The following is a 25,979-nucleotide window of genomic DNA, read 5'->3' as shown; positions in this document are numbered from 1 at the left end:
GGCTAGTGCAGCCCTCAGTGCCATGGGGTGCTGCTGCTGCTGTGCTCTGCTAGGGAGAGCTGCTCAGTTCAGGCAGTATCTGTGATCCCATGGGGATGCATTAACTCAGGAACGGCTCTGCAGTACCTGGGGCTATGCCAGAATGGGTGCTCAGACCCTGGTGCTGATCATTTGCGTTAGCATTTCAGTAAAGAAACACTCCTAATGTATCTGTCTGTGGTTCCTGGTCTGACAGTGTGATTGGCAGCTCTCTGGCTCACCTAGTCATGCCTCTGGCTAGTTATTCCCACTGATGTCTCTCTAAGACTGGCTTCCTCGTAATGGAAGGTCTCCATTTGACCACTCTTGATATAACCAAACTATAGTGCCTTTCAAAAAGTAGAATAAGTAATGCATGCCAACAAAAACTAATACATTTGTGCTTGTAAGAAATAATGATATATCCCTTTTGCAGTGCTTATAAGAGATTCAGCTTCTCCATTCAGAGTCACTGGCCTCAGTTCCCTGATGGCCTGGGTGTGTTGTCTGAACTGAGGCTGGGAAGGAATCAAGAGAATTTAACTGCAAGACGAACACCAGGAGTGAAACAGCCCAGATAGCAGAAGCAGACTACAGAGCAGTCGAAGTGCAGAGCTCAATTTTAAGCCTAATCTGAACATTGAATGAGGTGCTAATATCTCAGCTACTGTGTGGAGTCTCTTCTCAGTCTGCTGTTCGCGTTCTGTGAACAGAGTATAGTGGTATATATAGAATACACAGGGAAAAACTGGCTTTGCACAACTGGTGCGGGCAGTGCAGGGTGAAGGGAAGTGTCTGGTTTTGGTGATGAAAACAGAAATCTGTCTTCGTGTCTGTGCTCTTGGGAGCTGATCAGATATTTTATGGCATGATACCATCATTATAGCTTGAAGAGCCAATTTCAGAGCTGGCTTCTGTAATTGCCTGATAGTTTAACCTGTCTCCATTCCCCCATAAGAGGAGGACATATTGCCTTCATTCACGTTGCCCTGTTCATTAGTAAACATAAAGCAAATTGTAAAACCAGACCTGCTTGAACTAACATTTGTAGCTATTCATTCACTCACGCACAAACCAACCCCCTGATGCCAGTCCAACTTTTTTCTTATACCAGAGAGAAAATAAGAACAGTGAGTCAATTAGTATTCTCTTTTCTTTTTGAAGTATCGGGGAACCAGTTGGATACCATGAGCAACAATATGGTGAAAAACTGGTTTAGAAGGTGTGTAAGAAGTTAAATTTAGTCATGGAAGTAGCTTTTCTGTGTTTTACCAGAGGCTTCTGCTTTTTTTCCATTGCTCCCAGTACGATATTTAGGTTGGACTTCACCCATTCCCAGGAGTGCAGGAAAGGCCCTGCCCTGAGTCAGGTGGGACTAGAGGTTGGCTGAGTGCTAGGCCTGATGTACGTTTGTGTTACACGAACAGTGACGGATACCTCTGGTTGCTTTTGTTCCTGCTGGGCATGGGATGGGTTTCAATCCTGGTTAAATGCTGTATCCCAGATCTGTTTGCCTTTTCTTGAAAGGACTTCTCTTTCTGTCTTTTGCAGGCATGGTTCAGAAACTTGACCAGAAGCTGCCTGTAGCCAACGAGTACCTGCTGCTTTCAGGCGGTGTGCGGGAAGGTGTGGTGGACATTGATCTCGATGAGCTGAATGTTTATGCACGAGGCACAGACTATGACATGGACTTCACCCTGCTTGTGCCCGCACTGAAGCTGCATGACCGCAACCAACCAGTCACGCTGGACATGCGCCACTCGGCTTTGTGCCACTCCTGGCTGAGCCTGCGTCTGTTTGATGAAGGAACTATCAGCAAATGGAAGGACTGCTGCACAATCGTGGACCATATCAATGGAGCTACCAATTATTTCTTCTCTCCAACAAAAGTTGCAGACTGGTTCTATGACTCCATTAGCATTGTCCTCTCTGAGATCCAGAAAAAGCCTCAGCGAGGGATGCCAAAGGTGGAGAAGGTAGAAAAGAATGGGACTATCATATCCATCATTTTGGGAGTGGGCAGCAGCCGCATGCTGTATGACATTGTCCCTGTGGTGTCCTTCAAAGGTTGGCCAGCTGTGGCCCAGAGCTGGCTGATGGAGAACCACTTCTGGGATGGGAAGATCACAGAGGAGGAAGTCATAAGTGGGTTTTACTTAGTGCCTGCGTGTTCCTACAAGGGGAAGAAGGACAATGAATGGAGGCTGTCATTTGCCAGAAGTGAAGTGCAGCTGAAAAAGTGCATCTCCAGCAGCCTCATGCAAGCCTATCAGGCCTGCAAAGCTATCATCATCAAATTGCTGTCCCGCCCCAAAGCCATTAGTCCGTATCACTTGCGGAGCATGATGCTGTGGGCTTGCGACAGGCTACCAGCCAACTACTTGGCCCAGGAGGATTACGCAGCCCATTTCCTCCTGGGTCTCATTGATGATCTCCAGCACTGCTTGGTCAACAAGATGTGCCCTAACTATTTCATCCCCCAGTGCAACATGCTGGAGCATCTCTCTGAAGAAACCGTCATGCTGCATGCGCGGAAGCTGTCCTCAGTCCGCTCAGACCCTGCTGAACACCTTCGAACTGCCATTGAACATGTCAAAGCAGCCAACCGGCTAACACTAGAGCTCCAGCGGCGGGGCAGCACCACCAGCATCCCCTCCCCGCAGTCAGATGGAGGGGACACCAACCAGCCTGATGACAGATTAGCCAAAAAGTTGCAACAGCTAGTGACTGAGAACCCCGGGAAGTCCATCTCCGTCTTCATTAACCCAGATGATGTCACTAGGCCCCACTTCAGAATTGATGATAAATTTTTCTGAGCTTTTGTCAATGTTTCTTGGGATTTTTTTCTTTTGTTTTGTTTTTAAAAACTCTTGCAGTGTGCAGGTTTTTTCGTTTGGTTTTCCTTGATGACTTAGTCTCTTGTTTTTTACATATCCAGCGTAGATTGGATCTGTTGAGAGCAATCTGAATAAATTATAATTCCTGGTTCTGCAGGACGGTGCAGATTTTGAAACAGTATATTACTATTTCATATGCTGCTTTGATTTTTTTTCACCCACCGAGCCCCATTGTCTGTGAGTAGTTTCTAAAGGAGAACATGCACCGTAAACACACATGCCACAGTGTAATGTAGATTTTTTTTTCAAGCTTCCATAATTTATGTACGTTGTTGGGCCTGGGGAAGGGAGAACTCACCTTCCGTTGCTTCAGAAATCCAATTCTTTTTCCATGAGCTTCCATCGCCCAAAAGAAATGAGGAGAGACTCTGGGTTGGAAAGTACTACTGGTAATTTGACGAGGCCAAATCTACTGGGCTGAAGCCCCGTTCATCTGTTCTTCACACTTCTCACACTAGAGGAGAAAGTTGACTTCAAAGATGATGATGCAGCTTTTGGGGGAAAGAGTTGTTTCTGTTTTGATCTACTTTTTGAATGTAATTATTCATAATTGGACCATGTACAGTCCAGAGGGTTGTTTCTGCTGCTTTTCCATGCAGAATAAGGTTATGGAATGTTAGTTTTAGTGTGTGTAATTATTCAAAGCCTTATTTAAATTCTATTAAAGAACATACCATTATAAATGTTAATTGCACTAATGAAATCTCTGCCATTACCTCAGTCCCACTGTTTGTGTTTCTTTCATGAATTAGCATCTGTTATTAGGTCTCAGTATTGCAGATTGCTTGAGGCCCCTCGGGTCTCATGGTTTCAGGTGATTTCTTGATTGTCTTTTGTAAAAGGCTCTTCCTTGTTAGCCCTGCTATGTGTGAGAAGTCAGATTTTTGCATTGGCATATTTCTTTGGATGCGTATTGTGTGTTGCAGTGCATATTGCATTAATATGTATTGCATGTTGTTGAAACAGGTTTACCATTAGATAAGGATGTAATGCTAAAGCAGTGGTATGTGCAAAGTGAATCAGCCAGACCTCGAGCAAAGGAGCTACCTTGCTTCTGTAATGCATGTATTAGGCCTGATCCTTTATGGCAGTTACCATTCCCTTGACTCCTGTGGACTTTCTGACTTACCCTGGGACATATGAGATCTTCCTTTGGTCTCATGTTTGCAGAAGTTGTGTTTGTATGTAAACTTGTGGTGCAACAGTAGCCTTGAAAAACACATACGCTTTCCTTTTGTGTGTAGGATAAGATGTATGGTAACAAGGGTTAGTCTGAGCCAAAAATAATTCCAAGAGTTCAAGGATAGAGTGACTTTTTGTGGCTGGCTGGCCAGTGACTGATATTTAGGCCTTAAATCAGCAATTTGGGCGTACTGATTATCCCAGAGAAGCTGTTCTGATCCAAACTTGATGCATGTTTTAAAATGTGATTATTAGAGCAGGTCGAAGTATTTTTTAAATATTTGACAGACAAATGAGGTGCATATCTAGTAAATTCTAACAGATAAAAATTGTGTATGAAAAACGTGTCACTTTTTTAGCCCAGCCTTTCTGGTAAAGAAACCAGGCTGATGGAGCAACACACCAGCAGCTTTGGAAACTGCTTTATTAGACGGCAGGGAGGTTTCAATACCTGATCTAGTGCCCAAGTCATGTCTTAAACTGAAACTTTGGCTCCTCCATCTCTTGGGCATATTTGAAAACTTTGTCCCATTGCTGTAGCCAAGATGTTCACATTTACCTGAATTTACTGGTACACACTTACGTGAGCCTGAAGAAGCTCTCAGAAGTTGCTGGCTAGAAGGAGTGGATGAGGATTTAACTTTACAGCACAATTGGCTAGTGATCGTGAGCCCCGGTGCAGCTGTTGTTATGGTCCAGGGAAGGACATGTATTGACTTCAGTGGAAGCAGAACTGGGTCCTACCAGTGTGGCTATTGCCAAAGATGAGTCTCCATTTAAACCTGTGCAACCTGCCAGGGGAGGCAGGAGAACCGACTGGGAATCCTCTCCAGAAGTGCTTGGAAAACGCAGATTCGTCGAAATGATCTTTTCCCCAGTCTCCAGGACTTCTGTCTGTCTGTTTGGAAAAAAGACTCTGGGCTTCAGGCTGAAGTTTCCCATCACCACATGAGAGAGACCTGCTCAGCACAAAGCAGCAGTAGCCTGGCAGGCAGAGTACTTCCCCAGGAGTCCCGATGTCTGTGCCGGTGCTCCTGAGTTATGCAGAAACACAGCCTTCCTCATGCCAGTTCTGCGTCCTGATGACCAGCAGTTTCAGTAGCCCGTGTCAAGCTCTGGTGTGTGCTCCTTTTTTTGGTTTTAATTAAAAAAACATTTTGAAAAGTATCCATCTTGTTCTTCCTGCATTATGAGGAAAACGTGTGTGTGTTGGGGTTTTTTGTGGGGAGAGGAGGCTTGGCTTTTTACTGGACTGGAAAGCAATTTCCTGGGTAGGGCTGAGAGAACGTTGTATCCTCTGCCTGGGCCATCTGTCTTCCAGGGAGGCAGAATCCTACTCTCCAGGAGGTTTTGAATCTCAGTCTAGTATTTGCTCCTTTCCACATACTATAGCTCAACTAATGAAGCAGGTTGCCAGCCCAGAGAGGTGATACGTGCTTTGTATATTGGAGAACATCAAAGGCTCTATTTTCTCCCTCTGCTACTGTCCCCTTTTGCCTTTGCACATATGCTGGGACAGACTTGCAAAATGCGTAGGTGTCTATGTGGGATTTCAAAGTAGTGAGTGGGTTTAGATACCAGTTCTTCACTACCCCCTGCGAATTTCAAGGGGACTGCAGTGCTTTTTCTGTTGGGGAGTTCTTGAAAGTCCTTCACATGAGTGTTTTAGAGCACCCAACCCCATGGGTTCAAGACTTGGTGAATCTGACAAACATTAGAGTAAGAGGGGATTTGCTTTAAACTAGCAATGTAGTCATCTTCCCTACTGACATCAAGAGGAGACAAGTCAGTGCTGTGAGCCCATGTCTTAATGGGGGATTCAGTTCTGCACCCACTGCTATGGGGGATAAGAAAGATTTGTTTTGCTTTTGCCCATTAGCTACCTTCCTGCTGGCTTCTCCCTGTTGGCAGGTGATGTTGCAAAAGGACTGGGACAATTGCGGGGGGGCTAGCTGCATGCATAAGAATGTAGGAGGTCTCATGTGTCTGCATGTTACTGACTCCTACACTGCTAAAAGGGAGTGGAGTCCTAGCCAAGAGGGTCTGGCCTTGAGGCATCAGAAAGGTGGGGAGGAAGAAAAAGTGCCCTTCAGAAGCTCCACTTCCATTTCTCAGTGTGGGCCTCCTGGAGTGGCCTGGCTATGGTCCTACTGCTGGGACAAGCTTTTGCCTCTGCTCTTTCCGTAGGGCTTGTAGCCAGTAGCACAATGGGAGGAGCAGCTGGTTTGACTGGTTCCAGTTGTCACTTCTTCTGGGAAACCCTGAAGAACCTGTCAGTTCCTCAGGGGGACACCTGAGCTGCTGCAGAACTGACAGAAACACCAGCCAGCGGGGGGCTGCTCTCTGTGCTACCTTGCGGAGAGTACTCAAATTAGAGCAGACGGGAGCAACAACCAGCCCAAGAGCTTTGTGAAAGCCTGCACTCTCTGCTCCTTCAAGGATGTTATGTGAAGCCTCAGTCACTTCTGGCTGGCTGTGATAAATCAGTTTATCCACATTTTCCAATACTCTAGCCAGGAGAAATGTTGGTGCTGTAACCAGAAAACTACAACTGAGCATCAGAGTCATTCATTGCAGGAGACTGAGCAAAATACTGGCAGGAGTTTAACCATCCACTGCCCAGAAGAGAAGCCAGTCCTCAAAAGCTGTCAAAAGAGCTGTTTTTTAATGATCAGTCTTTTCTGTTGTCCGTCACTGTGAGAAATAGCTCTAATTTTGATTGAAATTCTTGGATTTTCCCTGATTGCCTTGTTCCAGTGGAGAGCAACCTTGCTTTGGCAGCTATGGTGGTTCTGGGCTCGACAGGGACATCCGAGCTCTGTGCCCTTCCACTTCTTGGCCTCCTTATGGAGGACGATAGTAGACTGCGAGACAGGCTTGTGTCTGCTACAAATTGACAGGTCAGTGACTGAAACAGGCACTGAATGACAGCAGTCACTCTTGACGTGAGATGTGCCCTCGGCTCAACTTCTGTTGGCCAGTGTTGTGGGCCATACGAAACAATCTCCAAACTCTCTCTGTGGGCACTGTGCTCTAAAACAAGTATAGGGTGGCTGGCTTCACGCAGGAGAAGTTGTTGTCCTGGTGCCAAGCATCCACCAGTAGCTCGCTGTCTCCAATCAGTTGGTTAAATTTTCTGGTAAATCTGGGGTTACAGGGAAAAATGACTACTTAAAAGCCTTAGAAGGGCAGAGATGCCTGAAGGTCGCATTGCTCTGCTTTCCGGAGGCCGTGATTGGTGCTTAGAGCGGGCTCCACTCAGCTGCAGCTTCTGAAAACATTTCTGTAAAGAAGGTTTATTTAAATGTCTTGCCAATCTGCTTGCTGTGTGAATGCAGATGGCAGCTGGGTAATCGGACCAAAAGTGTCCAGGAGGTGGTGGCTGGGGCTGGAGGGTCACAGGACAGGGCCCAAATCCCATTAAAGTCCACTGGGACTTGAAAATGTGCTTGAAACTAAGTGTGTGCACTTTGCTGGATCAAGCTGTTTGTGATCAAGGCAGAAGTAAGCAGACATCTGTCATATTTTATTAATCCATGCATAATGCAAGCAACCATGCATAATGCAAGTGAATGTGGCAGAGGGAAAGGGGAAGATAGATTTCGCTAATGATTATTTCTCAAAATTTTTTTAAAGGTGTGCATAGTTGGTGCCTAGAATTGCTTAAAAACATCATAGAATCATAGAATATCTCAAGTTGGAAGGGACCCATAAGGGTCTTTGAGTCCAACTCCCTGCTCTTCGCAGGACTACCTGAAACTAAACCGTGTGACTAAGAGCATCATCCAGACACTCCCTGAACTCCGTCTATGCCTTTTTGCAGGTTCAGTGCTGGGTATGTTTTGCTACTCTGTTTTGTATTAAAGTGAGTATGTTTGAAAGGTCACTGGGCAGCTGAGTACAATAATCTTCAGATTCTCCTGGCATTGCTCAGTGATTAGAAATATTCAGCATGCAAATAGCTTGTTCAACTTCAGCAAGTACATCATCTCCCTCCTGCCAGCCTGGCTTGGGGTGAGCTAATGGACTTTTAACATTATACAGCTTAGAGAGTGACTGTCTCTAATAGCTCCTGATTAAGCTCTCCAGAAAGGCAAATAACCACCATGGGGCAAAGGCTAAACAAGGGGAGGGGGGCAAAAAAGCAGAGATATTAAAAAGTTGCTGGCCAAGGGAGTCTTGCTGACATGTTTTGTATTTAGGGAAATTCAGCATTATATTTAGCACATTTTGGCTTTTGAGAACTGTCTGTCAAATAGATCCAAATTTATTTCCTCTGAATGCTTTTAGAATAGTGATAAAATAGCCCTCCATCCCCTCTCCTCCCCCTTTGCCCATTTATAACCTATTATTTTAGGGCTGCTCTGAGCAACTATTGTGTTTTCCTGTTATCATTGTCCCTGGCTCAGCACTGTGCTTCCAAGCTGAATGTAGGCTTTTGGGGGTTATTTTTATCTTACTGACCTTCTGTGGTAGAGGAACACGCTCCCATTCAGTCTCCAGACAGCCTGATTTGCTGAGCAGAGAGATGTGGGTGCATATCGGGGCATCACGTTCTCTTTAAACTGTCTTTCCCTCTCAGTTTTTTTGTGTTAGGAATATCAACGTGGAAGACAAGACTGAGGTCTTGCTAGGTACAGAGAAGACACGATACGTGATTCTGAAGTCAAGCAAGCTCTAGTGCAAAGTGAAAATTGAGCCCAAACAGCCACTTTTCTCCCTGATTCTCAACCCCTCTGACCCCTTTGCTTTAGCTTTCTTTTGGGGAGGTGGAGAGGAGAGACACGAGCTGCTTTTGTATCCACTTTGTATCACAGTGGATACAAATCATAGCTTTGGCTTAAGATGTTAGACACCTCATTCATTAACAGCTCTGTGTCCAGGGCTCCCTATTGCTTTACAGCCTATCATGACATTGGCAGGACAGGGAGAGGGTTTTATGATCTGTTCAGCCAATTCACAACAGAACTGTGCAAAGAAAGGACTGGGCTTTTTTCATGAAGGGCTAGCGACCTTGTGTCCTCCTCCTGCCTCCTGTGTACCAAGGTTCACACACAGTATGTTAATAGCCACTTCTGAGAGCTTCAGCCGATCAGAGAGTAAAGGCCAAGGTCCTTCTGTGCAAACCAGCCAGCTCCTCTTCCTGGCCTTCGGCATCCCTTGCAGGGCAAGTCTCTCCTATCTGAAGTCAGTGCTCTCAGAGCAGACTTTGGCTGTCTGTGTTTGCAGAGTACAGGCCAGGTCTGCATCTGCAGATGATGGCAGGCCAGGGGACAGCTTCCCACAACTACCCCATCAAGAGATAACTCCACTTGGCTGATCTGAAACAGCACAGAGGAGAAAATCCTTCCTCCAGGGAGGCCACTGCAAAGTCTGACCTTTCCCACCAGCACTGTGACTTGTGTAGTGACCAGGAGAAGACTCCGTGACCAGTGCTACCATAAAGGCACCCTTGTGTCTAAGAGCTTATGAGTGTCATGCAACAGTCACTATCTCTGAGAGGTGCGGGGGCTCTTCTACTTCCTGCCCCAACGTGGGATGGAGACCCGGACTGTCTTAGGCCCGCCCTAGCAAGGACAGCAGAAGGGGAGCTGGAGTGGTTGAGGACACACTCTCCCCTCACTCTGACCCCCAATCTCTGCAACACCACCATAGCAGCAGCATGTGGTTGCAGCTTCTATGACAAGATACCATTTGTGGAGCTTTCAGGAGGAGACACTGGATCACCCGGCAAAGATGGCTCTCAGGGAAAACCTGCAGTGAGCCCAGTGATTCCTGTGCCTCCTTACTTAGGGAAGTGCTCAGTGCGTGCGAGGCCCTTCATTGTGCCTTACACCTTCTTTGCAGCCATGTAAACTAATGCAGAAGAGTTGAGGCAGTGAGGAACAAGGACCAGTGAAGGACATGTTTCCCCCCTGCCTCGCATGGTGTCCCCGTACATGCGCATTCAGCTATGATTGTCCCACGAGGATCCTCCACATCTTCCTCAACTATTAATTATTGATACAGGGCTCAGAGGACCCACTTCAGTCATGGAGTTCAGCTACCACTACAGTCAAAAAAGCCTATACTGGTATTTTTGATGTTTAGGCTCCAGAGAGTGTCTAGTCCACTCCCAGCCCCACACTTCTTAATGCCCTGTAACAGGCAAAAGGGCTGTAGCAAGAAAAAAACTCAAAGCTGCAACCTTCATTTAGCTTCCCTCAGAGGTTCCCTCTATTTGCCGATGGTTCTGGCTAGTCTTGGTTGATGTACACAGTGCTATATTCATTACATTATTTTGTTAACCACTGGGATTGGCAAGTGTTGTCTTTAACCCCTGTACTGCTGTAGGTACAAATAGATGTTATCTTGCTGAGTACTTGAACTGGTTGCACTAACATCATCTCTGCTACTAATTAAAATGAGGGAGGGAATGATGGCGGGAAGTTGTTACAGAGAGCCTCCAGAAAAAACACAAGCCCATCAGTTAAAGGAAACTCTAGAATCTGAACCCAATGGTCCTGAATCCCACCAGCCTGTTGTGACCAAAGGACTGATAAGTCCACCAAGGCATATGTTACCAGGTCAGTAGTACACAGCTAGTTCCTCACTTGTTCTTTCCCCAAGGCATGTCTTTATCCAGCATCGAAACTCATTGAAGGCAGAATGTGAAACCCAGCCCGCCAGGAGGCATGGAAAGCAAGTGCTGCTTAGCTGGTTTCTCCAGTCTGTTTCTCTGTTGCACCCAGCCAGCCCCATGCCCCTCTCCAAAGCATCTTTAAATAAACTCTCCAGAGGTGTTCTGCTACACAGTTATAATTAAAATGAAATAAAATGCTGCTGAAAGGAGCTGACTAAATGCCTTGTCATATTTTGTTATAATCACCTAGAGCAACCTCATCTCCTGTGTCATCTGTCTCTCCAGCTTACTCGTGGAGCGGCAAGCATCATGGTGACGGTGCAAAAAAGGAAGAGAAATGCAAGTTCATGTGAGTTGGGGTAAATAATTCAGAGGCACTGTCTTGTTGTTCTGATACACGGTGCTACCCAGGGTGGCCAGGGCATACTGGTCCAGCACGCACAGAAATCATGCTCTCCCAGGTAAAAGCAAGCTATGGGGAAAACTGAGCGAATCCTCCAGCCTGTTAACTTTCCAGCTCACTGAACAGGTGGAAACTCAGCGGTGTGACTGTGGGGGGGGGGGCTGGAGTGAGGCCGCAGGGTGTGAGAGCGGTGTAAGTACGCTCAGGCTGGTGGGCTCTTTGGCTGGCGCTGCTGTGCCTGCAGATGGGCACCTGCGGTTGCACTACTATGCCTCATTGTGCAACTGACTGAAGATGGTCAGAGCTTGAGTTTGAAAGCCATTTCTGAATAACAGCTCAAGAAATAAACTGCCAAAAAAAAAAAAAAAGAAGGAATATTTATGGTGATTTCTGGGGAAGAGAGATGTGATTAAAATAAGCCAGCAACCTGCTTTACCTCTTTGTAGCTTACCACACTCTGTGGTTGAAAAGAATCTGTATCTTCCCTTGAAATCACCGGGAACAGGAGTAGACCAACGAATGCTGATGGGAGCTGATTTATGAATTACACTAAATATTGGAACATAATAGACATGGGTGTTCTTCCAGGCTGGGCTCCTCTCAAAGGACATGGCCTGTCACATGGCCTGTTTCCTAGCCCAGAGAAGTTATATGTTAATGAATAAAAGAAATCACTGCTGGGAAGGGAGCAAGCTCTCCGCATGTGAAAGCCAGGCAGGCTCCCAACTGTAGCCTTTACACCCTTCATGCATTCCTGGAGTTCTCCTCTTCTGCTTCTTAGAGCAGGAGGGACACCATGGCTCTGTCCTTAAAGCAACTGAGTGAGTTTGGACCCTACTATGGGAGACAAAAGGCTGCAGGAAGCCCAGACCTGTGCATATCTGGGCAGTGCTGGAACAGTGCAAAAGGGTAACGACGATTATTTTGCCCATCCCTGCAATAAGCCTCAGATCTGCATGGCATGAACGAGAGCCATTGGGTTTCTTGGGAAACAGGCTGTGCTGTGAAAGCTGAGAATCGGCTCAAATCTTGTCACTTCCCTTCCAAGGCAAAGTGCAATTCTCCTGCCTGCTCTCTGATGTAAGCCCACACAACTGTGGATACTTAAAAAATACACTCACAAAAGTATCTCCTTTCCCTTGATAAAAACTCCAACCACCTAAAAAGCAGTGCATCATGCAGAGCCCTTCCACAGAGCAGAGCTGAGAGGGAAAAGGAACTTCATGTGATCAGTTTTAATTTTGTGGTGGACTTGGATTTCCTACCCAGTTGCCAGCTCACGGGGAACCTTACTGTATTGTGCTCTGCCTGGAAGGGGATTTGTTCTGCATAGACAGCTCTGATAACTTTGGAAAGGTGCAGCCTTGGAGGCAAATGCAAACCCGTGTCCCACTGTTCCAGCTCAATACTGAGCATCAGGCACAGCGGTGGTTTGTGTGTAGCTGCATTTGTCAGATACTTGAGCTTTTAGTCTTCGAGTTTCCTGCTACATCAATGTCTTAGAAGTGAAGATTTCCAGGAAATGTTTCCCACCTTGATACTTCTGTCTAAAAACGCAAGGAAGACAGTACAGTGCAGCAGTGCAAGGACGCTAAGGGGCATGTTAAATAACTCCCATACAATGTGCCAGGGGATCTTCATGGTGTTTGTAGAACAGGGTCCCGCCTGGTTTGCCTTTCCTGCCCCTCTGTGCCATCACACCCTTGCACACACTGGAGAGGTCTCAGGCATGGGCTGGAGGTGTTGGGGACAGCTACAGCTCTCCCTGACTGACTGACCAGCTCTCGGTTCAGGCCAGCAGAGCAGTTGGTGGGTTTGGATGACCACGGCTGTTTGGTGACCAGCTGTCCCAGTGGCCACATCCTGTTAACTGCTCGCCTTTTATTTCAGACATGTATAACGCCAGCTATGCAGCTGCATATGCCTTGAAGAACTAAACATATCTTTGTACAAAGCTGGGGGTTATGAATTGCTGTGGTTTATGACTGGGAGTGGGATTTATTTATCACAAAGAACTGAGTTAATTTGACTATTTGTGCAACCAGATCTGAGGTCTAAGGGACCAGCAAGGTATTTACACATCTGAGTCATGCCCCTCATGCATCACTGGTGCTTGCTGGCACAGACCCGGTCCCTCAAGTGCTTGTTTAGTGGCATGCTGCCATCATCATATAACTTGCCCCAGCGTCTGGCTGGGTCCACATGTAACCGCATGTACTCCTCTGACCTGACTGCAAAAAGGTCCTTCAGATCCAAATGCCATTTCTCTTTGAATGATTACCACTCTGCCACTGAGCACTTCCCTCAACAGGTGCATCAGCAAGGCAACCTGCGGAGCCAAAGAGCTCTGACCAGCTGTAACACAGCCAAGGACCATGGCCAGCCGGGAGGAGACAGGGTGCACCTTGTCTCGCCTTCCCAGTGCCCTGTGCTTGGCTTGGAAATAAGACCCAGGTCTTGTACTGCAACATCCAGCAAGCAGAGCTGATGCGCCTGCACAGCGCGGCCCCGCATGGGGCCAGCCCAGCACTCGCAGGCAAGGCAGCTCTGCACGCAAGCTGATCTGCTCTTCCCTTCAGTGGCACTAATTAGACCACATGCAGCTCCTGTTTCTGGGAAGAGCTCTTTTAGAGCTAGCTCAGGTATCTCTCAACTCTATGGCATTCGCCAATTTGGAAATATCCAGGCTGCTTAGAAAGCTAAATGATGTCTCACAGCAGCATTGCAGCCTCCCAGTTCTCACTGGAAATAACCTTTTGGTATTGTCTGCCTGTGGCCTCGTCCCTTCACTCATCTGGCAAGATAAAACATTAATTTGAGGGTCAGGGTGACAATGGGGAAGATTTTACATCAATTTTACATGCAGTACTTCAGCAAATGTCCGCATTTGCGAGCCTGAATTCAAAAGATGAAGGGAGGGGTGTGAGGATAGAATAGAAACACAAATACATGAATGTGTTTGTAAAATAATCTCTTGTATGCATAATTCACTTTTAGTACCTGATTCTCATTCTAGTCACAGAGAGATTATGTTGATTTACACTTCTGCAACCACTGAAATTCCTTTGCAGTCTGTTAGAGCCAGGGATTTCTGTTAAATATATATATAGTATTTCTCCAGGTTCATTTGAAGAGAGTAATAATATATCGTTGTTCCCAGTGGGGACATAGCTGCCTCCTAGCTTATGTCTGCTGACATGCATTAGAGCTGGGCTTGAATGGCAGCAATCAATAGTGGGAAATGCAGCAGCTGAAACTGCTAAGTGCAGCTCTAATGTTCCTTATGCAAACGTTAACACTCACCAGAGAGCACACCTGCCCAAATGGGCAAAGAAAGAAATTGCTCTATCTGCTAAATGATTCCCAGTATTTCCTGTTGTTTTTTTGTGGTCTGCATCTCTTATGAAAAAAACACTTGCTGAAGCTGCAGAGGGTAATACCAGCCAAAATTAAGAAAAGAGCACCTCTCCTTTTGGGACAAATGTGTGTTGCCCACCGACTCAAGGGCAGGTGGGCTACCCTGGGCTATCTCCAAGCACATCAGGACACAGCTAGCGGGGTTCTGCCCCCCTCATCTGCTTAGAGCCTACCGAGCCCTATCCTGATGCAGACCAAAGCAGGCACATGTGTCCCTGACTTGGCTCTTGAGAAGAACTAGTGCATGGGTGTTACATCCTTCTGCATAGCTCCTGGGCACCCCTATGCCCTCCCCAACATTTTTATCCACTAACCAGCCGCTCAGCTGCTGGACCTGATTGCCCAAGTAGCTGAGCACCTGCTGCTTGCACCAGATTAACAGGAGCTGCGTGTCCTCAGGGTTGCCAGTGGCTGGACCTGGAATTTGCTCATGCTAAAAGCCAATTCATTTGCTCTGAACACACAGTTGATACATGGAGGGAGACCTCTGTTATGAAAGGCAGACCCTGAGGGTCTGGGATCACTTTCTTACTCCATCTGCAAGCTGGAGTAATTGCAGTGATGACTGAGCTTCATAGCAGTACTGACCTCCTTCCCCCTCTGTATTACCCAGAAAAGTGGAATAGGAGAAGGAGAAAAAGAACTTAGTTTTCTTATTTCTTTCTGCTTGGTAACCCTGACCTTCCTGGCACACCTGGCCATCGCTGTGTCTGGGAAGGTTTATACTCACCAGCTGGCCCCAGCACAGCTCAGCAAGGCTGGGTACAGCAGCAGCCCAGGTGAGGGAGGTGGGTGTTAGCAGCCATTTGGCAGAGCAAGGTTATAAAGGAGGAAAGGGGGCCACTAGGAAGGTCATCCTGATGGGTCTCTGTGCTCTGAGGGGTGATTAGGTGGAGACCGCCATCAGGGGAAGGTCAGCGATGGACTGAGAAGTAAGTGAGACTTTTTGTAGGACTAGTACGACTGTGCATAAAGTAGGAAGCAGCTCGGCATCCAGGGTCTGGCCCCTTGAGGAGCTTTGGGCAGACCCTGTGGTCAGGAGGGGGCTAGATCCTGAGCTGTGAAATGGTGATCCCTTATTTCAGAGGATGTATGCGTTCTTTCTTATCTTTCTATTTTTTATCATCTAGAAATAACAGCAAAACTGCAAGCAAACTTGTGAGCTGAGTAAGATGAAAGGCCAGGGTTTGCTTGTGTATGCCTGGAGCTGGGGTGCCTAGAGAGCCCGAGGCAATGTTATGAGTATTTGAAGCAGCAAGTGTCCTGCTCCCTGCTCTTTCACTAGGAAAGGATCAAGGTAACAAAACAAGGAGGAGTTGTTAGTGTAACTGCCTTGCAGATGCGCTGTCTGGAGGAGTTTGGTTTGGGAAGAGCTGAGTAGGAGAGAGTTGCTTGATCATGAAGGCAAGGAGCCTTGGAAATGCTGCTGGGCTCAAGTTGGCTGAAGCTGTTGGTTCCTTGTGTGATAACGTTCCCTCAGCCAGCAGCACCTGCACACCTTCATCTGCAGGGAAATATGTGGTCAGACGGTAAAGAAAGGACATATCCTGGCACACAGTCAGTTTTGTTTACTGCTATCACTAGTAAGCTGGACACCAGCAGGTATTTATCAGTGGCTGTAAACCCTTGTGAGGTGTTATGGAGGGAAGGCGAAATGTTTCCTTCGCTTATGTGATAAATTGCTAGGAAGGGTGCATTCTTTTACACTGTGAGTTGAGGGAGTATAAGCCTGCTGAGCCTTGTAGTCCATGTGCTTTGTATCTGTCTTATGGGGTGCTTGCCTGAACGCAGTTTGGGTGCAGGTATGCCAGAAGAGCCCCGTTTCTGCTGTGGTTGGGTGCACTGGGCTGCAGCACTGTTAGCCTTGCAGGGGTGACTGCTGTGAAGCCAGGAGATTGCCCCAGCTGGGAGGACAGCTGAGCTCACTTGATCAAGCAAATTCAGTAGCTTGATTAGATCCTTGCCCGAGGAGTACGTTGTCTGCATGTTGCTTTCAGATTATCCCTGCCTGAAATGCTTGCGGTAGTGACTTCACTGACCCAAACAGTGTGAGAGCCATCAGCAGAGCACAGGTGGGCTTTTTTTAATGCTAATGTGTGAGTGTCCCAGGCTGTGTTCTCAAAGTCTTAATGGCCTGCACAAAGTTTCCAGCTGTTAAAAGCAGAAACTGTGCAACAATATGCTCTCCAGTGTACCACCACCAGTGACTGCTTACCCAGTGCTGCCTGATTTTGGCTTATTGTGTTTTAAAGGTTGTAATTCCTCATCATGCTGCACCACCTCATTTCTCTACCTTTCTAAAAAAGAAATATAGCCTGGAAAAGCAATACACTGCTCTTGAGGAGTATTGTTTGGACCACAATTTCTATCCCATTGTTATGTTGCCACAACTCTGCTTGCCTATGAGCATAGCTAACGGGTATGACTATACTATCCATCTCCGCTGACCCTAGACGTGAAGATGAGAGCAGTTGCTGCCTGATTTCTTAGTGAAGCCTTCATGTGATCTGTCTTGAGGGTATGAACCCAAGGGTATGTGACTTGTTAAAAATGCAAACAAAACCCCAGAGAAGTAAAACCATCAAGTGCTGGAGAGGCTGGTTGTGTTGGTCCTGAAATAAGAATTTCAGGCAGGTCTCAGCCACAGGTGGTAAGTGTGTTGTCATCGCTGTCTGCATAGCCTGATTAGCACATGGGTGGAAATGGGCAGAAGTCAGAGTTCTCAACTTTAAAGTTTTAAAGATAGAGTATGAAAAGAAAAGCCGCCACCTTCTTTCTCCTGTACCCTTCCTCCTATGAGGCTCTAGCCACTGCCTCTAGACATTTTTTTTGGTGAATTTTTAATCTTCTATTTCTCTCACTTACTGGTTTCCATTACAGGTGGTAGAACGGGAGTTTCTCTTTTCTGGATTCCAACCTCTGGATGAATCTGAAAATCTAATGGGAAGGGGTTTTCTTTACCTGCTCTTATTCTACCTGATATGTATAAATGCAGGATGAACAGTCTTACTATAAATGTGAATGGCTCACTTCTCAGTATCTGACTCCAGCCAGCTGCTGTTCCTGTTTCCCATCCCTGATGTTTAGTGAATGAGGGCTGTTGATTTCCATATGAAGATGGGCTAAATTAGCAGCGATGCTCCAGATCTTGTGAATTTTCATAATTGCTGAAGGATTTGGTTATCTTTGGTGACAAGTCATCGTCTCTGGTGGGAGATAAGATTGTTTCATGCAGCCCTTTATATTCTTGAAATGATAGTGCCCTTTTACCTTTGAGATTTTTAACAATGCAGAAAGATAGTATTGCATGACCTTGCTTTTGGCAGTGAGTATGAACTGATGGCAGCCAGCAACATTTTCATCTGTTCTCAGCTCAACTTCTTCCTTCCCAGTCCTCTTCTCCCTGTTTGCCCTTGTAATTGGAGATAAGCTGGACCCACATAGTTATGTGGTATCAGAAATGTAATCTAGACATCTATTCTGTTTGAAGGGCACGTTACAAATGCAATTCACGGAAGTCAGATGCCTACAGTCTATTTTCTGTGAGGTGCTTGGAAAAAATCTGATCTGCAACTATTGATAGACACATGTTTGAGGGGCACCTGGAGGTGTCTGATGTTCTCACAAAAACAACACAATATTTCTCTGAAAAGTAGCTTTGCTCAAGGACAGCTTCATCCTCTTCCTAAAAGGAGATCAGACTCTTCATGGGAGGGCAGGCAGGGGCCACTAGGGACTTTGATAAGGTGATGAAAGCCTTGAAGTGATTCATTTTTTTAAGCAGAACAGGAGTTCAGGCTGTGCGGGTCTGCAGAAGAGATTTTAAAATACCTTCTCATGCTGTCTGGGAACAATGGAAGACTTGGTGAAAGATCAGGTGTATTTTCTGTCTTTGTGCCCTATCCAGGCCATTTTGTTGCTGAACAAAACCCCGCTTGCTGTGCGATGCAGCAGCTAGCCAAGGTTCAGATGCCCAAAGCTGGACCTGCTTTCCAGAGCATCACTGAGCTCCTACCTTTTGTTCCAGAATGACAAACTTGTAGAAACGTGGGGGAGAAAGTCTCAGCTGAGGGGAAGCAAGAGTGGCGATGAGCACTTACATGCAGGTGTTAAGAATTGTCAACATTTCTTGCCTTTGTTGAGATATTTAAGTCCTCCAAGTGCAAGATAATCCTTACTTCCAGATCTTGTCCCTATCAAGGGTCTCCCTCTCAGGAGGCCTCATGGCCACCTACAAGCACACACATTGTTTGGCAAGACTAAAGCCAAGGAAATGGAAAGCTTGGAGGAGAGTCAAGGGAGATATCCAGACCAAAAAGAGCTGTTTGGACCATGCCATTGCTTTGAAACAGATGAAGCTGCACCCACCTTCCTGACAGATGGGTTGAGATCTTGAGGCTTTATTAAAAAAACCAAAGGTGTAGATTCTGGAGCCTTTAAATACACAAGGAGATGCTTGGATAAGTGATTGCTGTGGAATCCTGGTTGTGCTGGATCTGGGGCCTCTCAGAACCACAGCCGTTAAGCAAACGATTGCATTTGACTGAAATTGAATATGTTCCTCAGCCTTCCCCTCTGCACAAGCCTCTTGGATGTTTGAATCCTTTAAGTGGTGGGAATGAGATGTAATGCCCTGACTGGGTAGACAGTGAAATCCTGTGTTGTGAGGCCCAGTAACGCTGAGTTATCCAGATTAGATGTTGCATCTGATTAACTTGCTGATAATCCTACCTTCAGTAATTTAATCAGGATGGGGATTGCAAGGCCAGGATCAGGCAGAAATAATGGGCGATTGCCCCCTTGCGCATCTGTAGTACTTGGAACTCCTTGTTTGTGGCAATATCTGTAATGCATTTAAATAAATATACATGTGTGGTAGTGCTGTGTCGCCACTGGTGTTGCGACTGGAGTCTCCTGTTGTTTCTCACTGTTTGTAAGCAAGAAGCCAGTTATTGAGTGGCTTGGGGTGACACAGATTCCTGCATTTGCTTTCTCTGAATTCTCGCAAAGTGTGTGTGTGAGGGGACTGATAAATGATGCCAATTTAAAAAAAACTGGGATGGCAAAGAGAATGATCCAGTCCAGTAAGAAGAACAGATGGTGTTAACCTGCTTGTCAGGTAGAGGCAGGACTCCTTGCCTACTGCTATGGGAGGGCTGGGTGAAGTGATCCATGTCCTGATCCCACTTCTGGCAAAGGGTCCCCCAGCTTGGGTGTGCGTTTGTAAAGTGCCTACAGGGGGGCTGTGTTCATGTTATCTAATTTGGTCCAAAAGGCAGGGATTTAGACTGCCTGACACCTGGAGCACCAGGTCCTACAGAAAAACTGGTACCCAACGTATCCAGCTTCCCCAAACCTTATTATGACCTTATTGTGAGACCCACCTAAGCACATGCACATTGGAATAAGAACTGCTAAAGGGAATATAAAAAGGCAACTTTCTCCATATACTTTATGAACCTGACCCTAGTAGCTAAGCAGAGTCTTATTCAAGGATGATTGGTAGTGCTTTAGGATTTGGGATTCATGCTGCAAGATACAGGCTAGAGGATAACGGCTGCACTTTGAGCAGCTCCATGCATAGCTGAGTGTCATGCTTTATGTAGGGCTTTTACCACAGTGCACACACATGATCTATTGGAAAGGCATTTGAGCAATGCTAATATGCTTAGAGGTATAAAATATGTACCCTGTGCAGACCCGCAACTTTGCAAGGACTGTTAAAATAAGCCTAGAGTGTAAATACTGACTTTCGGGAAGTGCTCATGCTGTGTACAGTGCAGGGGATGGGGGAACCCGACATTTCTTGTTCCAGCCAGGAGAGGGCAGAGGTTCCTACACAACCCCGTGCGGCCTCGGGAGGCTGCTGATGTTTAATGATGGCTTTTAATGGTCACTGCCAAGGGGCTGAGCACTTGCAGCTGAGGCGATGTTTCCCCTCCTAGGTCATGACACTGGAGGAAGCATGGGGCAGCTGTGAGACAGAGCAAATGCTCAGCCACGTCTGGGGAAGGAGGCTCATCCTAGCACAGGGATGAGCAAAGTGAGAAGATGCTGAAAGCAGGGGAAGGAGGAATGAAAAAAACTAAGGGAGAGAATGGGTGTTGCAGGAAGGGGAGGAATAGCAGGTGGCAATGGCAAGCCTGGGTGCTGAGCAGGGAGCCGAGAGCTTTCCTCCATGTGGCAAACACGGCTCGTGTCTGTATGCAGATGCCAGAATTGCAATGCTTCGTGCATGTAGGAGGGCTGCAGCTGGGGAACGGGGGAGATGGCTTAGCTGGAGCTCACAGACTGGAGGGCTGCCTTGGGAAGGAGTCTGCATGCGCTGGCCCAGGGTGTTTTGGTTCAACGTGACTCCTGTCTGGTGCTGTCCCCTTAGAGGTGGCACCCTGAGCGCTGCACTGAGAATGTAATTTTGTTGCTTAGATATTCATGACATGAGGAATTTTCAGGATCAAGCAGTAAGTGTTTCCAGCAAATGCTTTTATTTTGGAGCCATTTGCCAGTTGGTGCTTTCCTGGTGCTGGCAGGAAAACATCTTCCCACTGGAAAACAACCCCACTGCTTTTTCCACTTGCTGTTGCTACTGCCTTTTTTTTTTTTGCTGCTGCCAGTTGGCTGCACATCCCATCACTTGGTGTTTCTGCTGCTCTCAGCCTTGACATTGCATCTTCTTGTTTCCTTTCTGTCTGTCCTTTTGATTGCTACAGTTGGTCCCCTGTCACCCTGAACCTCTTGCCTTCTCATCCCATTGCAATGTGGAGCTTGTTCATTCCCGGTGCTGGTTCACTCCAGCCTTGCCTTCCTCAGCTCCTGTTACTTGAAGAGTCTCAAACCCTACTGCCATGCTGATTGTGCTAAACTTTTCCAGTTTTGCCACCTTGCTGACTAAATAGTCTTCCTTCTCTAGCTTTCTCGTTGGCATGGGATTCAGTCACAACTGGCTTCCTGCCACCTTGAGTCAGTCCAAACTTTCCTCCTCTGCCTTCATTTCTTTTTCTGACCAAAATCTCCTCCACTTTTTTTTTAAGTTTAAAAAGAAATGCAAGATGATGTGCTCTCCTTTCTTGCCCATGTCTCCTGGATGTGAGCACAGGCTCACCTTCTCCCATCTCCCAGTGTCTATTCCTATCCGTGCTGTTATTCTTCCCCTTCAGCCCACCCTCTCTTCTGGCAGCTCTTCCTTACAAAACAAACTTGCTATTCAAGCCCCCACATGTTTCTCTAAATACAGCCCATCTCTGCACCTTGACTTGCCAAGTGCATTCATCAGTCAGCCCTTCTTTCCTCTGATGTCCTTAAGCTTACCACCTGGGATATTCCTCCTCTGCTCTTCCCTTCCCTTGACAGTTTTTCACAAAGTCCCTTGGAGGATGCTGTTCTTCCCCTTGGCCTTTTCCAGTCTAAATTTGTCCAAGTGTCCCATATCGCTCTGTCCTTGGGCCCTTTCTCTCTTCCCTCTACATCTTATTTGATCTCATGCAAGCAGTAAACTGTCTTTGTAGATTCCTTGTCACGTCTTCTCAGGCTGAGAACAGGAGGAGACAGGCCAATCCTGAAGATCTCTCTGCAGATCTGCACAATCTGCTTCAATCAGTCTAGAGCAGAGCTCTTCATTTTCCCCTCATCTCCAGTCCATTCCTGCTTCCCGCTTTGCCAGCGACAATGGACATTGCCATCAGGCCCTCACCCTGCCTGTCATTTACCTTGGATATGTCACTGGATTCTCAGGCCACAGCTATTTTAATGCATACGACAGTGTAAGGTGCCCTCTCCCACACCACGCAAACCCTCCCTGGCATCTTTTCCATTATTGACACAGCTTTCCCCCGCTCCATGGGAATGATCTCAGGCTCCTCCTGTCTATGCTGAATGTTGCTTCCAAGGTGGTCCCTTTCCCTAGCTCAGGAAAATATCTTTTGGAGGTGTTTCTGCAAAGCCAACCCCTAATGCAGCAAATACTGTAAAACTGCCCAAGGAGCTGTTTTCTTCTTCCCAGCGTTCATTATCTGCGCAGCTGCTCCTCTGACAAGAGAGGAATGTCCTCTTAGCACTGTTTGCTAAAACTGCTGCTTGGTTCCGGTATTTTAGTTTTGAAAGATAACCACTTTGACTAAGAAACAGAAATACCCTTTTGCCTCATCAGTCAGCTAAGAAAAAGGTTCTAGAAATGCAGGGGAGGAAAGACACATTTTGTATGCAGTAGAAAATGAGAACCTGAGAAAGGGCTTTGAAGGGAAAGGGCAATGGTGATCCATTCAGTCCCTCCTGAAGCGCATGGAGATCAGCTTTGGGCATGGCTGGAATGGGTAGCGGCAGGACTGTGCTCCTTGATATCCTCTCAGCTGGCTGTCATGGCCAGCTCTGGTCTGCATGGCAGATATGTGCAGCACTGACACAGCTAGAAAGCTCTGCTATTCCAGGGCTTCTGAGACGCTGCAGGATCTTCAAGGGCAAGGCTGGAAGATGGGCAGAGAAACATGAGTCTTTCTGATCCCATCTAGGTGGTAAGTTGAGTGCTTTCTGGACTTGGTTCTTGAAAAGACCTCTGAAACCCACCCTGGACAGCTCTCCATGATGGGAAAAACAACCTCTTATACTTAGCATGTGTTGGACTCTGTAGAATAAAGGAAGAATCTGCACAGGAGCATGTGGTTCTTCCAACTCAGTGCTATGCTTGCTGCAGTCCATTTGAACATCTAACTGGCAGTAGGTTACAAATGCTGCCCGTGATCTCAGTCTTGCTTCATCCCTTGCTGAAAGGTCTGCAACAAGAGCAGAGATGGAGAACTGCTGTAGAGTGAACAGAATTCAAGTAACTTGCTGGCTACACTGAGTGTAATCCCAGATTCTTCCTTGAATCTCCACTTTTTCTACATTTATATTTAACTGTCACTTGGAAGATGCCACTGCAATGTTTAGAAAATACTATAGGTTGCTATGTCTACTCTACCTATAGCGAGAAGGTGGGTTGTACTCACCAGGTAGAGCTGAGCTCCTTCTAAGCAGTCATGCTTTGCAAGTCTTGGGTTAAAGGTGTGTGGTTTGGTTGTGCAGATGGGTGATGCAGCTGAACTCCCCTGCACCTCTTGGCCATGCTGTGGCCACAGCTGCCAAGGGGGGAGCAAGCAAGAGCCTCCAAATGGTGTTCATCCTTTCAGGGTCAGGCTGATTTTCATACTGTTTGGGTTGGTTTCAGCCCAAACTTCTGGGATGGATTCAATGACATCCCATCAATCAAGGAAAGCAAGGCTTAAAGAAATTGCTCTTTATGTATATAAGCAAAGCAAACAAACCAATCAAGCTTTTCTATAAGCAAAACCTCAGCAGATAAGAGCAGAGGCAGGCAGTATCTTGGCAGGTTTATTAAATAAGCCATTGAAGACTGCCTGTACCTAGCATCCAGCAGATTTGGGACAGGTGGCAGGTGAAGTCCATTTCTGGATACCACATTGGTTGGAAAACAGGGTTCCCTGAGCTTTAAATTAGAGCCATCATGCATATTCTGGGCCTGACTGGTGCTCTCTTGCCGGTGCCAGACCCCTCTACCTCCAAGGGAAGTGTTGTCCTTGCATCTCAATCTAGGTTGCCACAGGGATTAGTATTCTCACCCCATAGTTTATATCCCACTTAAGAGACACTGGAGCAGAAAGCAGCAGCATCTCTTTGTACTACGGAGCTGCTGGAAGCTGGTGTGGGTTAGAATGGCTTTTGGGGTCATGCCTCACCCAGGCAAGGTAGAACTTATTCACTTCAGGGATCGAGTTTCTCCTACAAGCATGAAGAGCTGTCTCCTTAGCTTGCGGCCTTTCATGTCAGGGAGGAAGGTGCTCTACGGATGCTGTCTGTTCTTGTGGATTTGATTTTTGGGAGACAACTGAGCCAGATTTTTTTTCTCAATTTCTCCCAGCAAAATGTATGAGTTTGTACTTCAGGCTAAGCATGTCAATATTTTTTTTTTTTTGCCTTTACCACAGCTGTTCAAGTGCTTAAAGTTTGTGTCACTCCCTGATGTAACCATCTAATGTGGAGATAACTTCACACATCAGTGTTGGTCTTCCCATCTTTGCAACTGAGAGTGAGCTAGTTCAGTTAGGATTGCCCTCTGCTTTTGTCATTCTTCCTTCTTCACTCCTCTTCCCCTTGTTTTCTATTACATACCTCACTTTTATTTGAATTTAACTTCTGTTCTCAATATTTTTCATGATATCTGCCAAGAGGAACTTGAGCACTGAACTGGTCCAGTCAAATGGCTGTCAGTGTTGCTGGTATCAAGCAGCACTTATCTGACTCTTGTATGTGGACAAACTCTGAGTTTCAGCTTGAGTTATCACAGAAAGATCTGATTCCTTGAGGCATGAGAAAGCTGCACTACGAATACACTGATGCTAATGGTCTTGGCTCTGCAGCTTTTATTGTGTTTGTTATTTTTTAACGTTCTGGAAAAGGTAGCATTAAAATGAACAGTGTAAACACAGGCAAGTGGAAGGAGTGTTGGAGCTGGATAGGAGATGACTCTTTGCCCAAGGCTCTGCCTGTCCCCTGCCTCAGGGACACTGGAGCAGTCTGTCACATGCTTAGGATTTTGATGGATGTCAGCTGGCATTGAATAGCCTTCTTAGTGGGCATCTCACAGGACTGCAGGGTCTGAGGGCAGAGTTCAGTGGCCTAGAAATGGCTCTTACGTGGTAGGAATAAGGCAAAAAAAATTTAATCTGGGGATTTGGACCTCAGCAGAGGTCAGTCTGCTGTGATTTCTTGTAATAGCAGATAAAGAATAGGAATGTTACTCATCCCTGATGGGTGTAGAGTAGTGATGAACCAATAGTTTTTTATTGTAGGAAATAGGCGTAGGCAAATAGGATTTTAAGGTAAATAGTCCATTCTCTATTGAGCACCTGGCTTTTAGGAGGGCTGAGCTGCCAGCAGGAAGCTCCTTCCTGCCTCTGCCCTGTAAAGCTTTTTTTCCTTGTGTAAAGCATTCTGAATGCATGTAATTACCTTTTTTTAATCAAGTCAAAAGGGTCTAGTGCTTAAGTAGCTCCATTCAGCAGCTTATTTTCATCTTTTCTCTTTTTACATGATTGTCTTAAGCTTTTTTTTTTTTTATAATGGTATAACAACCTGACTTCAGACACCTTCCTCCCTGGCCCCACCTGGCAGAGGAGGTGACGAAGTTATTTACTAAACTGAATAACTAGAAGTCTGTGGTAGGGCTCAGAGGGTCTGAGAGCTAGTCCTGAAAACACAGCATGATGCTGCAAGGACTGAGAACAACCTCCAGCTTCCCTAGACTTTTAGGAGCTCAGGGTGCTCCGTACCTCACAGAAAACTAAAACTGGGAGTTGAGCTGTTTGGGTCAGATCCAAGTACCATTAAAGTCAACATCAAGACTCATGTTAATGGGTGTATACAGATATTTATGAAGAATAGTAGCAGA

At 46.4% G+C, this 25,979-nt stretch overlaps 1 protein-coding gene across 2 annotated transcripts in view; it reads left to right on the top strand.

Annotated features, from left to right (window-relative positions):
• The window catches only part of MB21D2 (Mab-21 domain containing 2), a 62,223-nt gene extending 56,959 nt beyond the window's left edge, over positions 1–5,264 (top strand). For both annotated transcript variants that reach the window (XM_087739575.1, XM_087739576.1), the window contains exon 2: positions 1,570–5,264. In XM_087739575.1, the coding sequence (XP_087595701.1) occupies positions 1,570–2,834 (1,265 nt within the window). In that variant the 3' untranslated portion in view covers positions 2,835–5,264. The remainder of the gene's footprint in view (positions 1–1,569) is intronic.
• Positions 5,265–25,979: the final 20,715 nt, after the last annotated feature.

Source organism: Nipponia nippon, unplaced genomic scaffold, assembly GCF_047370975.1.
Source record: "Nipponia nippon isolate SJK-2023a ecotype South Korea unplaced genomic scaffold, ASM4737097v1 scaffold_7, whole genome shotgun sequence".
In the NCBI taxonomy this organism is placed as follows: domain Eukaryota; kingdom Metazoa; phylum Chordata; class Aves; order Pelecaniformes; family Threskiornithidae; genus Nipponia; species Nipponia nippon.
The sequence above is the reverse complement of the archived record's forward strand: the minus strand, read 5'-3'. Positions and strand labels throughout refer to the sequence as shown.